The 15,514-nt window shown below is 58.9% G+C and overlaps 2 protein-coding genes and 1 pseudogene across 7 annotated transcripts in view; 2 read left to right on the forward strand and 1 right to left on the reverse strand.

Annotated features, from left to right (window-relative positions):
- Positions 1-3,121, forward strand: part of KIAA0232 (KIAA0232 ortholog) — a 67,586-nt gene extending 64,465 nt beyond the window's left edge. For 2 of the 3 annotated variants that reach the window (XM_037046181.1, XM_037046176.1), the window contains one exon: positions 686-3,121. In XM_037046181.1, coding sequence (XP_036902076.1) covers positions 686-874 — 189 coding nt within the window. In that variant the 3' untranslated portion in view covers positions 875-3,121. The remainder of the gene's footprint in view (positions 1-685) is intronic. The other variant, XM_037046187.1, reaches the window with a different exon arrangement.
- A 6,617-nt stretch (positions 3,122-9,738) lies between these two features.
- Positions 9,739-10,736, reverse strand: LOC118987216 (60S ribosomal protein L5-like; annotated as a pseudogene).
- A 2,261-nt stretch (positions 10,737-12,997) lies between these two features.
- TBC1D14 (TBC1 domain family member 14) overlaps positions 12,998-15,514 on the forward strand; it is an 81,772-nt gene continuing 79,255 nt past the window's right edge. For 2 of the 4 annotated variants that reach the window (XM_037046190.1, XM_037046198.1), the window contains exon 1: positions 13,298-13,451. The gene's annotated coding sequence lies outside the window, so the exon portion shown is untranslated. Of the gene's footprint in view, positions 13,025-13,296; positions 13,452-15,514 lie in introns of those variants that run through there. The other 2 variants (XM_037046197.1, XM_037046202.1) reach the window with 2 other exon arrangements.

A 15,514-nucleotide genomic window follows, 5' to 3' on the forward strand; every position in this document is an offset into this window, starting at 1 on the left:
TTACCAGGACAGGTGGGGTGTGCTGCTAGTCATTGCCACTGGGGGCACTGCTGAGCACTCTCGGGTTGGGGGGTGTTACTGGTTACTCTGCAGGGAGGGTGGTGGTAATTTACCCTGATGGGGTGGGGGGGCGTGCTAGATACTCTGGTCGGAGGGGGCTATCGCTTGCATTGGGGGTCCTGGGACAGGGACACTGACCACGTGGTGCGTGGGTGACAGTCCCACACAATAGAGTTTTCTCTTAAAAGTGCCAGCCACTGACAGGGCCCCAGTTCAGGAGCGCAGTCCCAGGCCCCAGGCAGGCTCTGGCTGTGCCGTGGCCTCTGCTTGCTCCTCAGTCTTAGGTGAGGACGCCTGTCCTCGGAGAACTGCCCTTCCGGTCTCCTGCCGCAGTGCCCCGCACTCAGGCTGTGTGCGAGTTTAATGGCGGGTTTGGCAGCCTCCCCCTGCCCCCCACCCCCATGGGAGCCCTGGGAGGGGGTGGCCCTGCGTGGCATCGGCGTGTGCAGCCCCGTGCCTGCCTGTGTCGGGGAGGGGAGGTTGGTTTGCTTTGAGACTGTGTAATAGCGAAACTCTCCATGGCTTCAACTCTTCACGGGAAAACATCTGTGGTTGGTGTGTAGTCACGTAGCCCTTTTGGAAAAGTCTGGCTTTTGATGTGTTGAAACTTGTTCTTTCATCTTAGGTGTCTTCTGTTTATGAAGCGAGGTGTACGGGAGAGAACGAAGCCGGAGCAGAGGCGCAGGGCCCTGGCAGGAAGCTGCACGCCAACGCCAGCTCCGGCTCAGGGGCCACGGGCTCGGGCTCGGACGGCGGCGAGGGCGAGTGGGCGGGCCCCAGCGAAGAGGAGCTCTTTTCTCGAACTCACCTCTGACCCTGCCGAGTAGGACACGGTGTTTTTTAGAAATGGAATGTGATGGAGAATCACCCTTTCGTGAGGCCTGTTAATCTGAAACAACTTAGGTTTCTTCTCAGTTAACTGAGTCAGATCAGTAATTACCTTTCTCTTCTTGCTTATTTTAGAGTTGAGAACAGCTAGCCTGTTGAAGATTTTTTTTTCCAAGCTGTTAAATCCTTGGCTCTTTGAACTAGACTAGACTGTGTTGTCAAATCAAGGGTGGGCGCGCATGTGCCCGTCTCAGAAGTGCCGCTGCTCCTTGCACATCCCACCTGCGGCCACGCCCCGTGGACTGTGGGCAGGCCCCGGCCACACCTTAGCATCCTGGTGCCCGTGCATATCCCTCCCACTCTCCGGAGAATTGAGCTTTGGAACCCGTAGGCTTCATTCTTTAAGAACCGGGCGGAAACATGCCCCCCCTCGGCGGATCAGCCCCTTTCTGAATGTGAGAGGGGGGCGCAGGTGACTCCGCCCGGCCCTCACTCACTAAGATCTCATGCACATCCAAGTAGCGACCAACCACTGGGGCGCGCTGTTAGAGACTTAACCAAGTGTCACGTCTCCCCTCGCAGGGCGTCCCGAGTATCTCGGAGGCACTAGGGTTTGCGACTTTACTGCGGACTAGAGAAGCCCGGGGCTTGGGGCTTGGGGCGCGGGCTGGCTCTCAGGCGCAGCGAGGTGAGAGGTCTGCTCGGGGATGCCGCTGCAGGTGCGCCGAGACCCTGCCGGGGCTCTCTGTGGAGCTCACCATACATGAGGGTCTTCATCGCAAATTATGGTTTCCTCGGAACCTACATCGGACTGAAACTTCTAGGACTCAAAACCCTAAACGTTTGACGCGCAACAGAGGCCACCCCATCACCCCAAAGAAACCTTGGCAGCTGCAGCTGCGCCTCCCGTGGCCATGACTGAGTGTAGTTAGATCTCCTTCGTGTTTGCAAGCATGTTCTGGCCGGGTTCTATGTGTGGCGGGCTGGGGTTGGGTAGAGCATCGATTTCTCCCACACCTGAGCGATCACCCCCTGGCACTCGGGACCCTGCCTGCGCGGGAGCCCGGGGCCAGTGCGAGTCCTGCCGCCCCTGTGTCCACCGCCCCGAGCCTCTCACCCCTGTGTCTCAGGCAGAAGTCGGGAGGAGTGGTGTTTGCAGAACCTGCCCGTCTTGAATTGCTTTTCTTTTCTAACCAACTCATTAAAAAAAGCCCAATGTGTGAAATCAGTTTCGCATGTCTGTAACATGAGGAATGGCAGCAAAGTCTAATGTGGATGAGGTGGCTGCGCCACTGACTCGGCGGGCAGTCCACGGGTGGCAGTCACCAGCTGGGCGCGGAACTGCCTGAGACACGCATGCCTTGCTGTGAGCTTTGGGTTTCGTTGCCTTTTCCTTAGTTGATGACACAGAAATCCCCTCCTAAGGCTGTGCAGTCGCCCCGGTTCTGTGCCCCCTCCCTGAGAAGCGAGAGGGGCCGCTGGGTGTGACCTCGACTCGCACCAGGGCAGCACGTCCTCTGACACTTTAAAGTGGGTGTGTGTGTGTGTGTGTGTGTGCGCGTGTGTGTGTGAAAGGTTTTTTGTTGCTGTTATTTATTTACAGATTTTATAAGGTTTTATGTATTTTCTTTCTTCCAGAGCTTCCTAAAAAATTCATTAGCATCTGCACTGAAATACAATTTAACAGCAAAGGCAAAAAAGAATTGGATGTTGTAAATTCTTAAAATCACTACAGTGACGATTGTCCTAGAATCGTTGCTTGTGTAGCAGAGACCAAATCAGTAGATTTCCGACACCACCTTGAGCTCAGCTGACCGTGGGCAGAGGGGTGGCAGGCGGGGGAGGCGCAGGCGTGCCGCCGCACTGACGGAGGACGCCTGCATCTTCCATGGGGGTGGGGGGTACACAGGGCAAGGGGGCTAGCAGGTCTTGTATTTATTTGTTTTCGTAGCTGAGTGGCTGAAGCCCAGAGGCTTTCAGCGACTGAGTTGAAAGTGTTTTTAGTTTTGTGAATGGTTGATCACAAAGATAAAGCATTTTTCAAAAAGTTGGCAAACCGCTGAGACGCACTGTGGTATGAAGCGCGTTGCAGGCCTGTAGCACTGATGTGGCTGTTTCCATTCCCGGCCTGAGGTTCTTCCCGTGGTTGTGTTGTTCTGATTTCACGTACACCAGAGTAACTGATTTTTTGTTTTCTTGTGGAGTTAACACCAAAATAAAAGTTTGAAAAACAGCTGGTTGTCTTTTTTTACCACAGCACAGATCACCCTCCCCCCACACACTTATGGGCATCTGTGGGAGAGAGCAAGTGCAGTGCCCACCTTTGAGGGAAGGCTGGGCACACGGGGTGGGGGTGGGGCAGGGCGGGGCTGCTGAGAAATGAATGCTCCCCTCCCTCTCCCCAACTCCCTGGCTGCTCCCTTGGTCCCACAGAGGGCACAGTGTTGTGTCCCCGGTGGTGGACGAAGCTTAGTCCCTGTTCCGAGAAAGGTGGTCTGTGAATACTGTACCGGTGAACATGGTGCTGTTCGGTGTGAAAGGAAACGGGTGCCTTTTAAAGCAGCACAGAGGAAGAGCCGCCTGCACTTCCTTCGGCCCAGGCAGCTGCGCTCCTGCTCTGCGCTCTGCAGAGCCTTGCATCTGGGAGCACCACGCAGAGGGCGGGACTGGAGGGCGGGACTGGAGGGCGCCCCGCCCCAGCGAGGCCCCTGCACAGGTGTGGCCATCAGCCGGCAGAAGGGGCTGTGTGCCTGACGGCTACGGGCCTGGAGCCCTTTGTGCTGTGGTTCTTGAAGTCCCATCACACAACTGCTTCACAGGCACCGACACCTGCAAGAGCGGGCTGGGATGTGCACGGGCTCAGCCGGTTACTCTTTCTGGCATTGCTGATGTCACAGCCAAGTGCTGTTTGTGCCGCCTCGGGGTATGAAGTCCTTTTTACATGAAGTGTCTACAGCACTCAGGCCACTGCTGTTGGGGTCTGTGCTGTGGCTGCCATCCCTGCAGGCTCTGGGCACTGGGGCTTGGTGCTGGGATGGCGCCCAGCAAGCCTGTGTCTGCACTGCTGTCCAGGAACGGGAAGGAGGGCCCAGCCCAGGTCTCTCTGGAAAGCAGCCAGCAGAGGGCCTCACTGGGGCGGGCAGGTGATGACAACGTCCGGGTGCCGTTGCCTCACTGAACTGAACTGCAGCAGCTGGCAGTGACATCAGTACCTGCTTTTTGGGCGGTGTTGGTGCTGTCTGCGCCCCATGGGCCAGTGTGCAGAGGCAAGCCCCAGACTCCGCTGCAGCCCTGCAGCAATAGTCCCAGCCAGCGCCGGCTCACCGTTGCTGAGCGTCAGCATTAACTCACACACAACCTCTGAGGTGGGTACACGTACCCCGTTTCACAGATGGGACAACAGAGGCACAGTGGGAAGTGGAGCACGTGGTAGTCTCCCCCCCAGTGACCAGTGGAGCCAGGATTTGAGCCGGGCACCATAATTATAGTCCACCTGACGGCCCTCAAACCTCCCTCTGGCCAAGACTCCCCGAACCTGTTGAAAAACGTGTGCAGGGGCTGCTGGTGACTGCAGCAAGGCAGTCTATTCCTCATCACTGTGAGTCTGTTGTGAGGGTGTCAACTGCGGGAGCTGGACCAAGTCAGGACACCTGGGTGCCAGTCCTGGCTTTGCCACCCCCTGGCCCTGCACCCAGACGGGGCCCTTCATCCCTGGGCCTGGATCCTTGGGAGGGAATGGAGATCCGAGCAGGACCTCTCAGAGGCTGTGCCGCGCAGGTGCAGCAGTGCAGCCACGCGGATGCCGGAGCACAAAGCCATGGGTTGTGCCCCCCTCCTCCCTGACCTGCCTCCCTGTGGTCCCTGGACCGGAAGAAAGCGAAGCCGGAAACACAAAGGAGAAGTTGCCACACTCCAGTCCAGTAACTCAAAAAATCACATCTGTAGGCTGCCTGCCACTTCCTCCCCTCCCTGCCTTCCGTGGGTGGTAGCAAAGGCCACCCAGTCTGGGTCAGGTCCTGGGGAGCCCGCCCCCACGGGTGCTGACCGTAGTCAGGCGGCCATCACGTGGCTGGCTCGGTCCAGCCCTCTCACCCTGAAGTGTAGTCACCGCATCCCCCCTGGTGCTGGCTGGGATCCAAGGGCAGGGGCCAAAGTGGCAGCAGGACTGTGCTGCAGGGGGTCCCTGGCCCTGAGGTGAAGGGGCGGCCCGGGGCCTGTGCAGCTCGCAGTGCAGGCTGCCATTTGGGGCCCCGGGGCAGGGGAGGCCTCCTGGTGGGGCTGCAGGAAGGCCTGTCCCTCGGCTGCTAACCCGGCTGGCCCTGGCTTCCCTGAAACCCAGCCTGCAGTCAGATGGGGATGATGCACCCCACCCCCTTCCAGACGGCAGGGCTCCGTGGGGTGCTGGGCTTCAGCACCCCTGGGTGCGTGCTGGAAACTAGGTGGCAGGCCCGCCTAGAGCTCAGGCATCCTCCAGCCTCCTTGTCCCCTCTACCCCATTACTCTGTGACCCTGGCTTGGTCACTCTCTTCCTGACTGGAGCCGCACACCTCCTGCTCCCTCCCCCGGCCGGGCTGGCCAGTTGCTGAGGGGCAGGCAGAGCTTCCCTCACTTCACCTGGCGTGAGGACAAGCCCTCCTCCCTCTCCTCTGCACATACTCCCCTGTCCCCACATCCTGGGGCAGGTCTGGGAGGCAGGGTCAGGCCCCCACACCAGGAGTTCCTGCTCCACGGCCAGCGCTCATCTGCCCCGTACCCACTATCTCCGGGGACTCCCACTGCAGAGGGGCCCGTGCAGGGATGCCCGCCCCCACACAGCAAGGAGCTGGGCCTGCTGTGGGCTCATCACCCCCAGGCCAGGGTGGTGGCTGCCTCACTGCTCCTTGCTCTCCATCTTCAGACCCTTGAAGAGCCTCCAGAGGAACTGGAACTGGGGGCTCGGGTCCCCAGGGGGGCTGGGGGCCGGCTGCAGGCTGGCAGCCCAAGGGCACCAGTGCTGGTCGAAGCCCAGCTGCCTGGCTTCTGGAGTTCTCCCCCACCCCCTCCACCCCTGCTGAAGCAGAGCGGCACCGGAGGACCCTGTGCTGGGGCTTTGTGACCCCGCAGCCCCAGGCTGGCCGAGGGCCTCGGCAGGTCCTGGCCCCCTTCTGGCCTGATTGGCACCTCTCCTTCATCTGCAGAGGCACCTGGAGCACCTACAGTGTCTGCTCAGGCGCCAGGTCCTGCTGGTCATAGTGTCGCTCTACAGGCTGCAGGGCACCGGCACCAGAGCCGAACAGCTCAGCAGGCTCCGGCCCTGGCTGCCCCACGAGTGCACAGGCCTGGGCCCCATGGGCCAGTGTGCAGAGGCAAGCCCCAGACTCCGCTGCAGCCCTGCACTGTGTGGTCTTGGCCCCCGTATCCACTCTAAGCACCCCCCACACACACACAAAGTAGCCTATGCCTGTCTTGATGCCCACCCTTGGACCCTGTGTTCCGTCTTGTGGGTGGCCTCTATTTCCCCCATCAAGCCCCACCAGGGATGCTAGGTGAGCCCTCCCCCTTCCATGTGGTCAGGTGATCCTTCCGGGTTCCTCATGGTCCTGCCTCCTACTTTCTGAGTCCCGGCCCCACCTGCACCTTTCCTTCCCAAGCCGGGTTGGAAGTGGGGAGGCCTGGGCTTCCAGGTGACTTCCTCGAACCGAACTGAGGTAGCAGGTTCATAGTCGCCTCAGCCAGGCCTGGTGGCACTGCGCCTGGGGGCAGGGGGCGTGCTCCGTACCTGGACGAGGCCAGTGAGCAGTGGATCCTTGCGTCCCGCTGGCCTTACCAACACTCACGGTGGAAATGGGGGCAGCAGGCCGGGGTTTCTGAGGGCGAGGAGCTGGCATTAATCAGCTGATGAGGAGGGGACAAGGCCTTGGTGAGAGACAGGGTTTGTAAACAGTCATGAATTCATTCAGTAAACATATATCAAGAGCCTACTATGTGCTGGGTTCTAAACCTGATGCCAGTGATAAATTTCATTTTTCTATATTGGGAAACCTCCCTCGGCCCTTGTTTTCTGGAAAGAAGGATGTCACAGCCCCCTCCGTGATCTTTGGAGGCCTGCTCTGGCCTGAGCTATGGCCACGCTTTTCAGGACTTTGAAGGAAAGGCGTGAAGCCGCTGTAGGCCCCGCAGCCCTCCTCGTTAGAGGGCTCTTCCTTATCTTGCCCCCAGACAGTCCTGCCTGGCAGCCCAGCAGCCCTACCCCACTATGGCACCCTGGGAAGTCGGCAAGCTCACGGTGTGGGGGAAGCCTGCTGGTGCGGTGCGGCTGTGTCCTGACCAGGGCTGCCTGGCATCTCCGGGCTGGGGGGGGGGGGCGGAAGGAGGCTCAGCGTCGGTTTTATACACTCAGCAGTGGTGTAGCACTCCCGCAGAACTAGTTACAGGTTTCCTTGGGAAGAGACACACACGAGGGCACTTCACCCGCCTGTGACTCTGCAGACCAGGCTTAACATTGTGGTTTCCTCCTCGGCCGTGTGGGCTCCCCTTCACAGTTGGGAGTCAGTGGGCGGGGGCACCAATGCACAGCCTCCAGAAATGGGGCCTTCCTGCCCCAGCCCCCCAGCCCTGTGAGCAAGGCAGCAGGAGGAGCCCCACAGTCGGGCCCTGCAGCCCTGGACAGCAGTCCTCAAACTGTCCTGAGCACCTGCTGGGTGCCGTTGTCAGGCTCACCGCCTGATGAGGCAGACAGATGGGTCCTGACCGGGACCCCAGGAGGCCATGTCCAGGGGGTCAGGGGAGGGGTGACATGCTGGGGGAAAACCGGCTCCTGGGCGGCACCCTTCACCCCCTCCAGTTCCTGGCCCATGTTTGGAGTTTAGAAGTGGTCCCTCTGTCTGCCCACAAGGGAAGAGGAAGGCTCAGTCATGGCCACTCAGCGGGTACTTGCTACTGAGCCCCCTCCCTGGCCAGCCAGCATGGAGTGGGGGACCCTCCATTGTGCTGCCGTCTCTCCTCTGCAGATCTGGTCCCCTTGCCAGCTACAGAGGGCGTGGGGGACATGCAAGGGGATGTGCAGGAGGGAGTAGCCAGCCCTGCCAGGTGTGGGCACTGGGGGCGAGTGTGTGGCAAGGAGTCTTGGGGATTGTTTTTTCAGGGAGCTGGCAACACCCACCATGCCAGCTGCCAGACGGAGGCAGGGCGGGGGCTGGATGGAGGTATGGGGACATTTAGGAAGCCCGTTTCTGTAGACAGGAGGGGGCTGGGGCCACTGTGTGTGTGTGTCACTGTTAAAAGGCCTGGGTTCAAATTCTGCCTGTGGACTTAGCAGCTCTGTGGCCTTGGGCAGGAAGGCTCCCCTGTCCGACTCCATCTCCCTCCCTGTTTCCTCTCTGCCACCCCGGTGAGGACATGGGGGGCATACCCACACCCCACATGTGCAGGGCTCAGTAAGGCTCTGCTGTTTTTCGCTCCTCTGAGTGGGTGCCAGGCTGCCTTCTAGGGGCCTGCTAGGGACCTGGGGATGGCACAGAGACCCTACAAGGCCAGGAGGTGTCTGGAGGGTGGCCCAGTGGCAGCCTGGGGGTGCAGATGTGATGTAGAGTGGGGAAGATGTTCTGAGGGCCAGAGCGCCTGGGGTGATGTTCTGAGCCACCCCTGGAGAGAACTAGGAACTAAAGGAGAAAGGGGTTCTCGGAAGTCAAGGTAGAGGTGGAGCAGGTGTGAAGGTGGGGATGAGAGGGAGTTCAGACCGCTCTGGGTGCAATAGGTAGTTCTGTGAGCCTGGAGAGACCTCGGGCCAGTGACCGAGCCTCACATGTGAAGGGGCGGTGACCACAGTGGGTCCTCCGGTGTGGGAAGGAGTTGCATGCCCCCGCCCACCTCTGCCCTCTGCACCCACCTCACACAGCTCCCCCGTGAGACCTGTCCCCGCAGCCTCTAAATCAGGCTTCGCTTTCTGATGGCGGCAGCAGCAGCAGCAGCTGGGTAACACGTGAAAAAAAAGAAGGCTGTTTGGAAAATTCCACTACTGTGTGCTGTGACAGGGGGCCCCGCCCCCAGCGCCTTCTGCTTCCTTCACACCTAGAGCCTTGGGGCCTCTGGCACTGGGCACTGTTAACAGTCAGGGAGCCACAGGCCACACAGCGGGGACCTGCCCCAGCTTCATTGTAAGTTATCTCTTCCAGCCTTGGCTGCTCTGGGGACGAGAGACCCTTGATTTGGGGCCAGACCCACCTGGATTCCTCCTGGTGCAGTGGGGCAGTGATACAGCAGCACGGTGCCTGCGGGCAACGAGAGGCCGTTACAAAGACAGGCTGCACGGCCTGCAGCCCCCGACGCAGCGAGTGTTTGCTCCCCACACACTCATCGCTCACCTCTCTGATCTCCCGGGGCTTGAGTCTCCCTTTCACACAGTGGGGACGGACCGTGCTTGCCTTGCTTCTCTCCGAGCTTTGGTGAGAAGGGCGAGGGGCTCGGCCCTCGTCTGACTGTGCACCTCAAAGTCTGTCACCCACCGTGAGTATCTTAGCACATCTTCACTGTAAATAAAGCATGTGTTCCTTCTGGGGAAATCTGGCTCAAAACATATGGGGGCAGAAGGTAATCACGTGTGTTCTGATATTCCCTTTGGTGTTTTCTTCCTGTCTTTTTTCCTGTGGATGATGCGGATTCCATGTGTATGTATTTTTGACTTCGTCAATAAGTTTATTCGTCTTTTTTTAAAGATTTTATTAACTTACTACTTTTAGACAGAGGGAAAGGAAGGGTGAAAAAGAAGGAGAGCAACATTAATGTGTGGTTGCTTCTTATGCACCCCGCACGGAGGACCTGGCCTGCAGCCTAGGCATGTGTCCTGACTGAGAATTGAACCAGTGACCCTTTGGTTTACAGGCCGGTGCCCAGTCCACTGAACCACACCAGCCAAGGCAATTTACTAGTCTTTACCTGACAAATCTTCATAGAAAATCGTGGTTTGGTTTATTAGCTCTCGGCAGCCCATTCCTGAGCTCTCAGGAGGCTCGCCTTCTTCTGGGCTACCCAGTCTGTCTTCTGGGCGAGAGACAGGCTAGGTGGCCCCACCGTTCAACTTCCTTCTCGGGTTTTCCCTGTAGACCCCACTCTCTCATGCAGCAGCCTGCGCTTTCTCATCCAGAGCCCCCGCCCGGGGCACAGGCACACTGTTCCCCACATGCTGGGAGAACTGGTCCTTGTCAGCCTCTCTGTCGTCTTCCGTTAGGTAACCTGCATCATCTGCGGCTGTCTGACCCACACTGCACTTCTGCGTTGAACTCCTTGCTTTCTGGATCGTAACTGGGACTTGGCTGGCACTGTGAGGGACAGATGAGTCTCTGTCTCCAGTTCCTTGAGGGTCCTCGACACTCTATTTCCTGTGGTCATTCTGGCAAGCCCTGCATCTGAAGAGCAGGTGAAGGCACCAGCTCTTCGATGCTGGGCCATCGATGCTTTCCACACTCCTGCCGCCACCTCCCGGGCCGTCGCAGACCTTGTCCATGCTGAGCCTGTGGAGAAGCTGTTGAGAAGCCTGCGGGCCCACTGGTGCGGCCTGACCCTCCACACTGCACTTTGGGAGTTCAGGAACATGAACTGCGCAGACTCTCCCATCTGCTTCCGTCTGGGCGCATGCAATCTGACAATGCTGTCTTTCTTGGTCACCCAGACTATTACCCTGTATTTGGGGTGCATTGTATTTATTTTTGTCCTGGATTACCAAGCACTTCTGGGCATAGCACCTCTCCCTGTCTTCTAAACTTCACTTGGTGTCTCTTGAAGTAGGCTTGTTCTCGACAAGTTTAAGAAGCCCTTCCTGCGGGAGAGACCCACACCAGCAGAAGGCCACAGACCGGCAGTCCTCGAGCAGCTCTGGGTGGGGCAGGGGCCGTGCATTCCACATTCTTTGATTTATCCTTTATTTAAAATCCAGTATCACTCATAGTTTAAGCATCTCCTCTGTGCTCTATAACTCCTTTAAAGGTTTTTTTTAAGATGGCCCCACTGAGTTAGCCTTCCCTCACGGTAGAACTTCCACGTCACGTCCCTTTCGCTGCTGTAAGTAACACTGTGTGACATCAGTCAGCTGGAATTTGGGGTGACTCCACCAGTGTTTTGGACCACAGGGATTCTGAGGGCTGTTGTTTTCTGCGTCCTCCTTTGCTGGGCCATGCCATCTCCCTATCACGAATGTGCCACTTTTAGGGGTCCTGCCTCCCAAATTCACCGATTTTAACAGTGCGGGTAGGAGACAGTAACTGTACTTGTCCAAACTGAGTTAAATACAAGTTGATGCCTCTGGCATGAGGGTCTGTCTGCTGCTTCTTGCAACCAAGTGCAGAGGTTCCTTTGTGGTGGCACTCTGGTTGTTTGGACACTTTCCTGTCACTGTCTCTGGCTCTCTTCTACGCTGCCCCGCTGATAACCTGTCTCGGTATCAGGGAGGGAGGCAGGGAGGCACTGAGCTTCTGAGAAGTGGTGTGAGTATGCATGGCCACACAGCTGACCTTGTTCGTTGTATTTCTCATTTTGTTACTCAGTTGTGATGAGGACACATCTAGAACACTTCTGGGTGCTGATGACAAATGGGAACACGTGGGTGTAAGTGACGGCAGGTGTAAGCGACTAATGGGCTCCAGAGAGGGGCTCTGGGCCCAGAGAAGGGGGTGGAGGGCAACAGGATGGAGAGAGGGTGATGAAAAGGCAAACAGGGCGCCAAAACCTGTGGACCACAAACTTCTTTTGGTTCTGGGCTTAGAACAATGGTTCCTTCTCACCGTGGGGTTTTAAAACCCTAAGACTCAGAATGAGGGCTGGAAGGGATTTGTAGAGTTGCAAGGAACACTGTAAAAGCAGATTTATTAAACTGATGTATTAGGTTGCCAATTCAGGCCTGAAGCAAGCCTGTACTTTTCCATTAATGTTTTCTTAAAATAAGCTGGGGAGGTCACGTTAGGATTTGAAGGATACCTGGTATTATTTTCCCTTTTTTAATATTTTAAAACATTTTCCACCTAGAAATGTAATCATCTATAAAGCTCCTATTACGCACGGAGCCCTCTGAGTGTGTTAAAGTACCCTACTAAGAGTTTGCCTTTTTCAAGTCCTCGCCACCTGCCATCATCACTAATAGGTGCTAAGCGTTTGCAGAGCTATGAGACAGTAGGAAGTCAGGATTCTTTGGCCCAACCCACGTGACCATGGCCCTGACAAAGTCATCTTCCACTGCACGCTTCCCGATGCTCTCTGGGCTGGAGAGATTACCCTGCCTGCCCCTGACCATCTGCTCTCCAGTCCTCCCTTACTCAGCTGGTCGGCTTTAAGTTTCCTTTCGGGTGATTCTGCCCATGAGAGTGCTCAGGGCTCCTGCGTGGCAGGATCAGAGCCCAGGGTGCAACCCAGGCCTTCCGGCTCCCAGCCACTGGAGTCGGTCCTCCAGACTTGATGTCTCCAGAAGACAATGACAATTTAACAAATATTTAAGTGCCTACTACTAGCCAGACGCAGGTCACACAGCAGTAAACAAGACAGGCCGGGTTTGCCTCAGGAAGCCTCCATTTAGGACAGATCAGCTACTGCCTAACAACAGCTTTCTCATTCAGGGCCTGGCGAGGTTTTGGAAGGTGGTCTGCGTGGGGCACTTGGCTTCCGACCCGCCCCCCGCCCCCCCCAGCTACTGTCCCGGGTCCTGGGACCTTGGGTAAGAGGCTTCTCTGCCTCTCTATGCACTACACGGCTTTGATCAGACCCTGTCCAGGCGTTTCTGCAATGCTGACGCAAAATAATGCAAATAAACGCTAGGCTAGGGCATCCCCAAACTTGTCTGCACATTACCCAACTTGCAAAACTGTATCTCACCTCCAAGTAATTGGCCTGGGGAGTGGCCTGGGCTTTGGCATTTTCAAAGATCCCCAGGAGCTTGCAGTGGGTAACAGCTCAGTAAAGGACAACTACCAGAAAAGCCCATTTTACAGAGTAGGAGACTAAAGCTAGGGGCAGGGAGGCCGCCCCTCCTCCCCCCGCACATCACCCTAGAGGCAGGGGCACCCATCGATGCGCTCCATCGCTCGGCTCCCCACGCCTGGTCCCTGCCGGCTCGAGCCCCTTCCCCCTCCCGCAGCTTCCCACTTCCAAGATGGCCGCGGGTGGAGCCGACCAGGTAAGGAGGCCCCAAGCGGGTATCCACCCGGGCTCTGAGGACCCGAAGATCCCCTCAGGCACTTCTCGCGGCTTCACTTGGCCCTCGAGAAAGTAAAGGGCCAGCGACGCCGCGGCGGGGCCCTCGGCGGGCTGGGGAGCGGGTCGCAGGAAGGGCTGCAGGACGAGTGTCGAGTTCTAGGGGCTGCAGCGGGAGGCGCCAGCTCTGGCAGAAGAGCGGCCGCGGCCGGCAGGGGGCGGGGCGAGGGCGCGCGGGGCGGGGCGAAGGCGTGCTCCGCCGTTGGCCGCGGGCGGCTCGCGCGCACCTGCTCCCCGGACCCGCTGCCGGCCGCGCTCCCGGCGTTCTCGCTGCTGAAGTTGAGGGTCCCGCGGGACTTGGGGCACCTAATCCCCAGCTCCGGGATGGCGTCGGAGCTGAGCTAACTCTGGTACTGAGGGCCTGCGGCGGTGGGCGGGGGCGGGGGCGGGGGCGGGGCCGGGAGGGCGGGAGGGGCCCCAGGCGTGCGGTGCCGCTGCCACCTGCTGCAGCGTCCACCGGGGCGGAGAGGCGGCCTCAGGCGGGCGGGGTGGGGGGCCAGCGCGCGTCCTGGTCCTGGTCCGACGCCCTCTCGCCGCGCGGTCCCCACTTAGTCCGGCGCTGGGGAGCCCGTGGGGCTCGGCGAACACGGCGGGGCCCCGGCGGCACTGGGCGCTCGACCGCCCCTCGGTGAGGCGCGCGCCCTGACACGCTTCTTTTCCGGAACTTGACGAAGAGTTTGTCCTTTCGGATGCGCAGGGCTGCGGGCTCGGCGCTTGGACCCGCCCCTCCCGGCCGCCGGGACCCTTCTACCTGTGGGGTCTCCGACCCCTTGGAGCCTTCCCGCGGGGGGCCGCTCCTCCCCGTGGAGCTCCTGACACCCTTCCTTCTTGGAATCCCTGTCTCTAGGCCCCAGACGCCCTCCTCCTCACACCGTCTGCTCCTCGCTCAGGACTCCCGTGACCCAGGCTGGAAGGCTCCAGCCGGCGTGTGTCGGGGGTGGGGAGGACACTGCCCAGGCGCTCCTCGCTGGGCAGGGAGCAGCTGCCTGGAGGAAGGAGTTGGTGGCTGGAAGCCGAGGGGGTGAGGCGGTGACGAAGCAGAGGGCTGGCCCTGCACTCTCTAGTCCCGAGACCCTACACTGGGCATTGTAGTGGCAGGATCTTCGCCTGGCCGCGTGAAACCATTTCTGCCTTAAAATTGCTCGGGGCACTGTTTCCACCAACGCGGGAATGGCAGCTGTGCTTTGGAAGGTTGTCCGTGCAGGAGGTCCTGGGGGCCAGTGTCTGCGGTGTGGGTGGAGGCCCCTCGCTGTTGTGGCACCTTTAGGGAGCGCTCGTTGCTGCCACGCCGTTAGGTCTGAGCTCCGGGCACGGCGAGATGCTTTGCCTGGGCCCGCTCTCCCTCTAGCAGTCTTGGAGCACTTCCTCATGCCCCGTTTATCTGGGTAGGACCAGCCGGGGTCTCAAGTTCCGGTGCCACTTCCCAACCTATTACCCCCTGCTCTGTCCTCAGTGCCCCCATGCCCCCAGGCTCTTAGGTCCCTTGAGTTTGAGGGCTCTACTGGGTGATTCCCAACCCTAGTGAGAACCTGGTATGGATTCGGGCCCAGAGTTATTGAGGGAATGCACCCTTTGGGAAACTAAATTAGGGAGGTAACGTAAGTCACTGGCTGGAAGGCACCTGGCAGAGGAGAGGCAGAGGTGGGATTCCAGGTCTGCACCCCAGCGCCCCACCACTTCACCGGGCTGGCCCCAGGCCGGTGAAGCAGCTTTCACTCTGCCCCGGCCGCACCTGCCTCTGCTGACCACACCAGGCACCCTCTCTCTCCCTCCCTCTCCACCCCTCCACTTCTCCACCCCTCGTCTGTCAGGTGAATTACTGTCCTTAATGTCCCCACCTCCTTGGGCCTTTGCCCTGCCAAAGGCCTCCGCAACAGCGAGGGCCCTGTTTCTCAGAGCACCTGGTTTGGGGGTCTGCCCCCCACATTGATCCGAGTCTCTGGCCTTCCTGTTGCAGCCTCAGCACAGGGGATGCCTGCCCAGCGTACCACGCTTGCTCGTGGGCCGTTGAGATCTTGGAGGAAGTTTGTCATCAAAACAGGCCTTCATACGGATGTGAGAGGATTTTAGGGAAATGGCCGTGTTGTTTGCTTGTGTTTGTCTTAAGACAGACACAAACTTTGCAGGGCCTGGGTTTAGAATTCCGGAGTGTCAGGCTGGAAGGAGCTCAGGTAGATAGATCAGCAGGGCTGGTCATCTCCTTTTACACATGGGGAAGGTGAGGCCCAGAGCTCAGTCAGCTCTGCCCAGCGAGAGGAGAGGGGGTGGGGACAGGAGGAGGCTGTGCAGCGGGCTGCGGAGGGACTGGCTGTGTCTAAGCTTATGCAAATGAGTTGCTAAAATAGGGGGCCTGAGCTGGCCGGGCCTATCTGGTGCCCAGGAAAGAATAACACCAACCAGCTCTTCTGAGGCT

The sequence above is a fragment of the Sturnira hondurensis genome, unplaced genomic scaffold (assembly GCF_014824575.4).
Source record: "Sturnira hondurensis isolate 20B ecotype Veracruz unplaced genomic scaffold, ASM1482457v3 Scaffold0000780, whole genome shotgun sequence".
NCBI lineage: Eukaryota > Metazoa > Chordata > Mammalia > Chiroptera > Phyllostomidae > Sturnira > Sturnira hondurensis.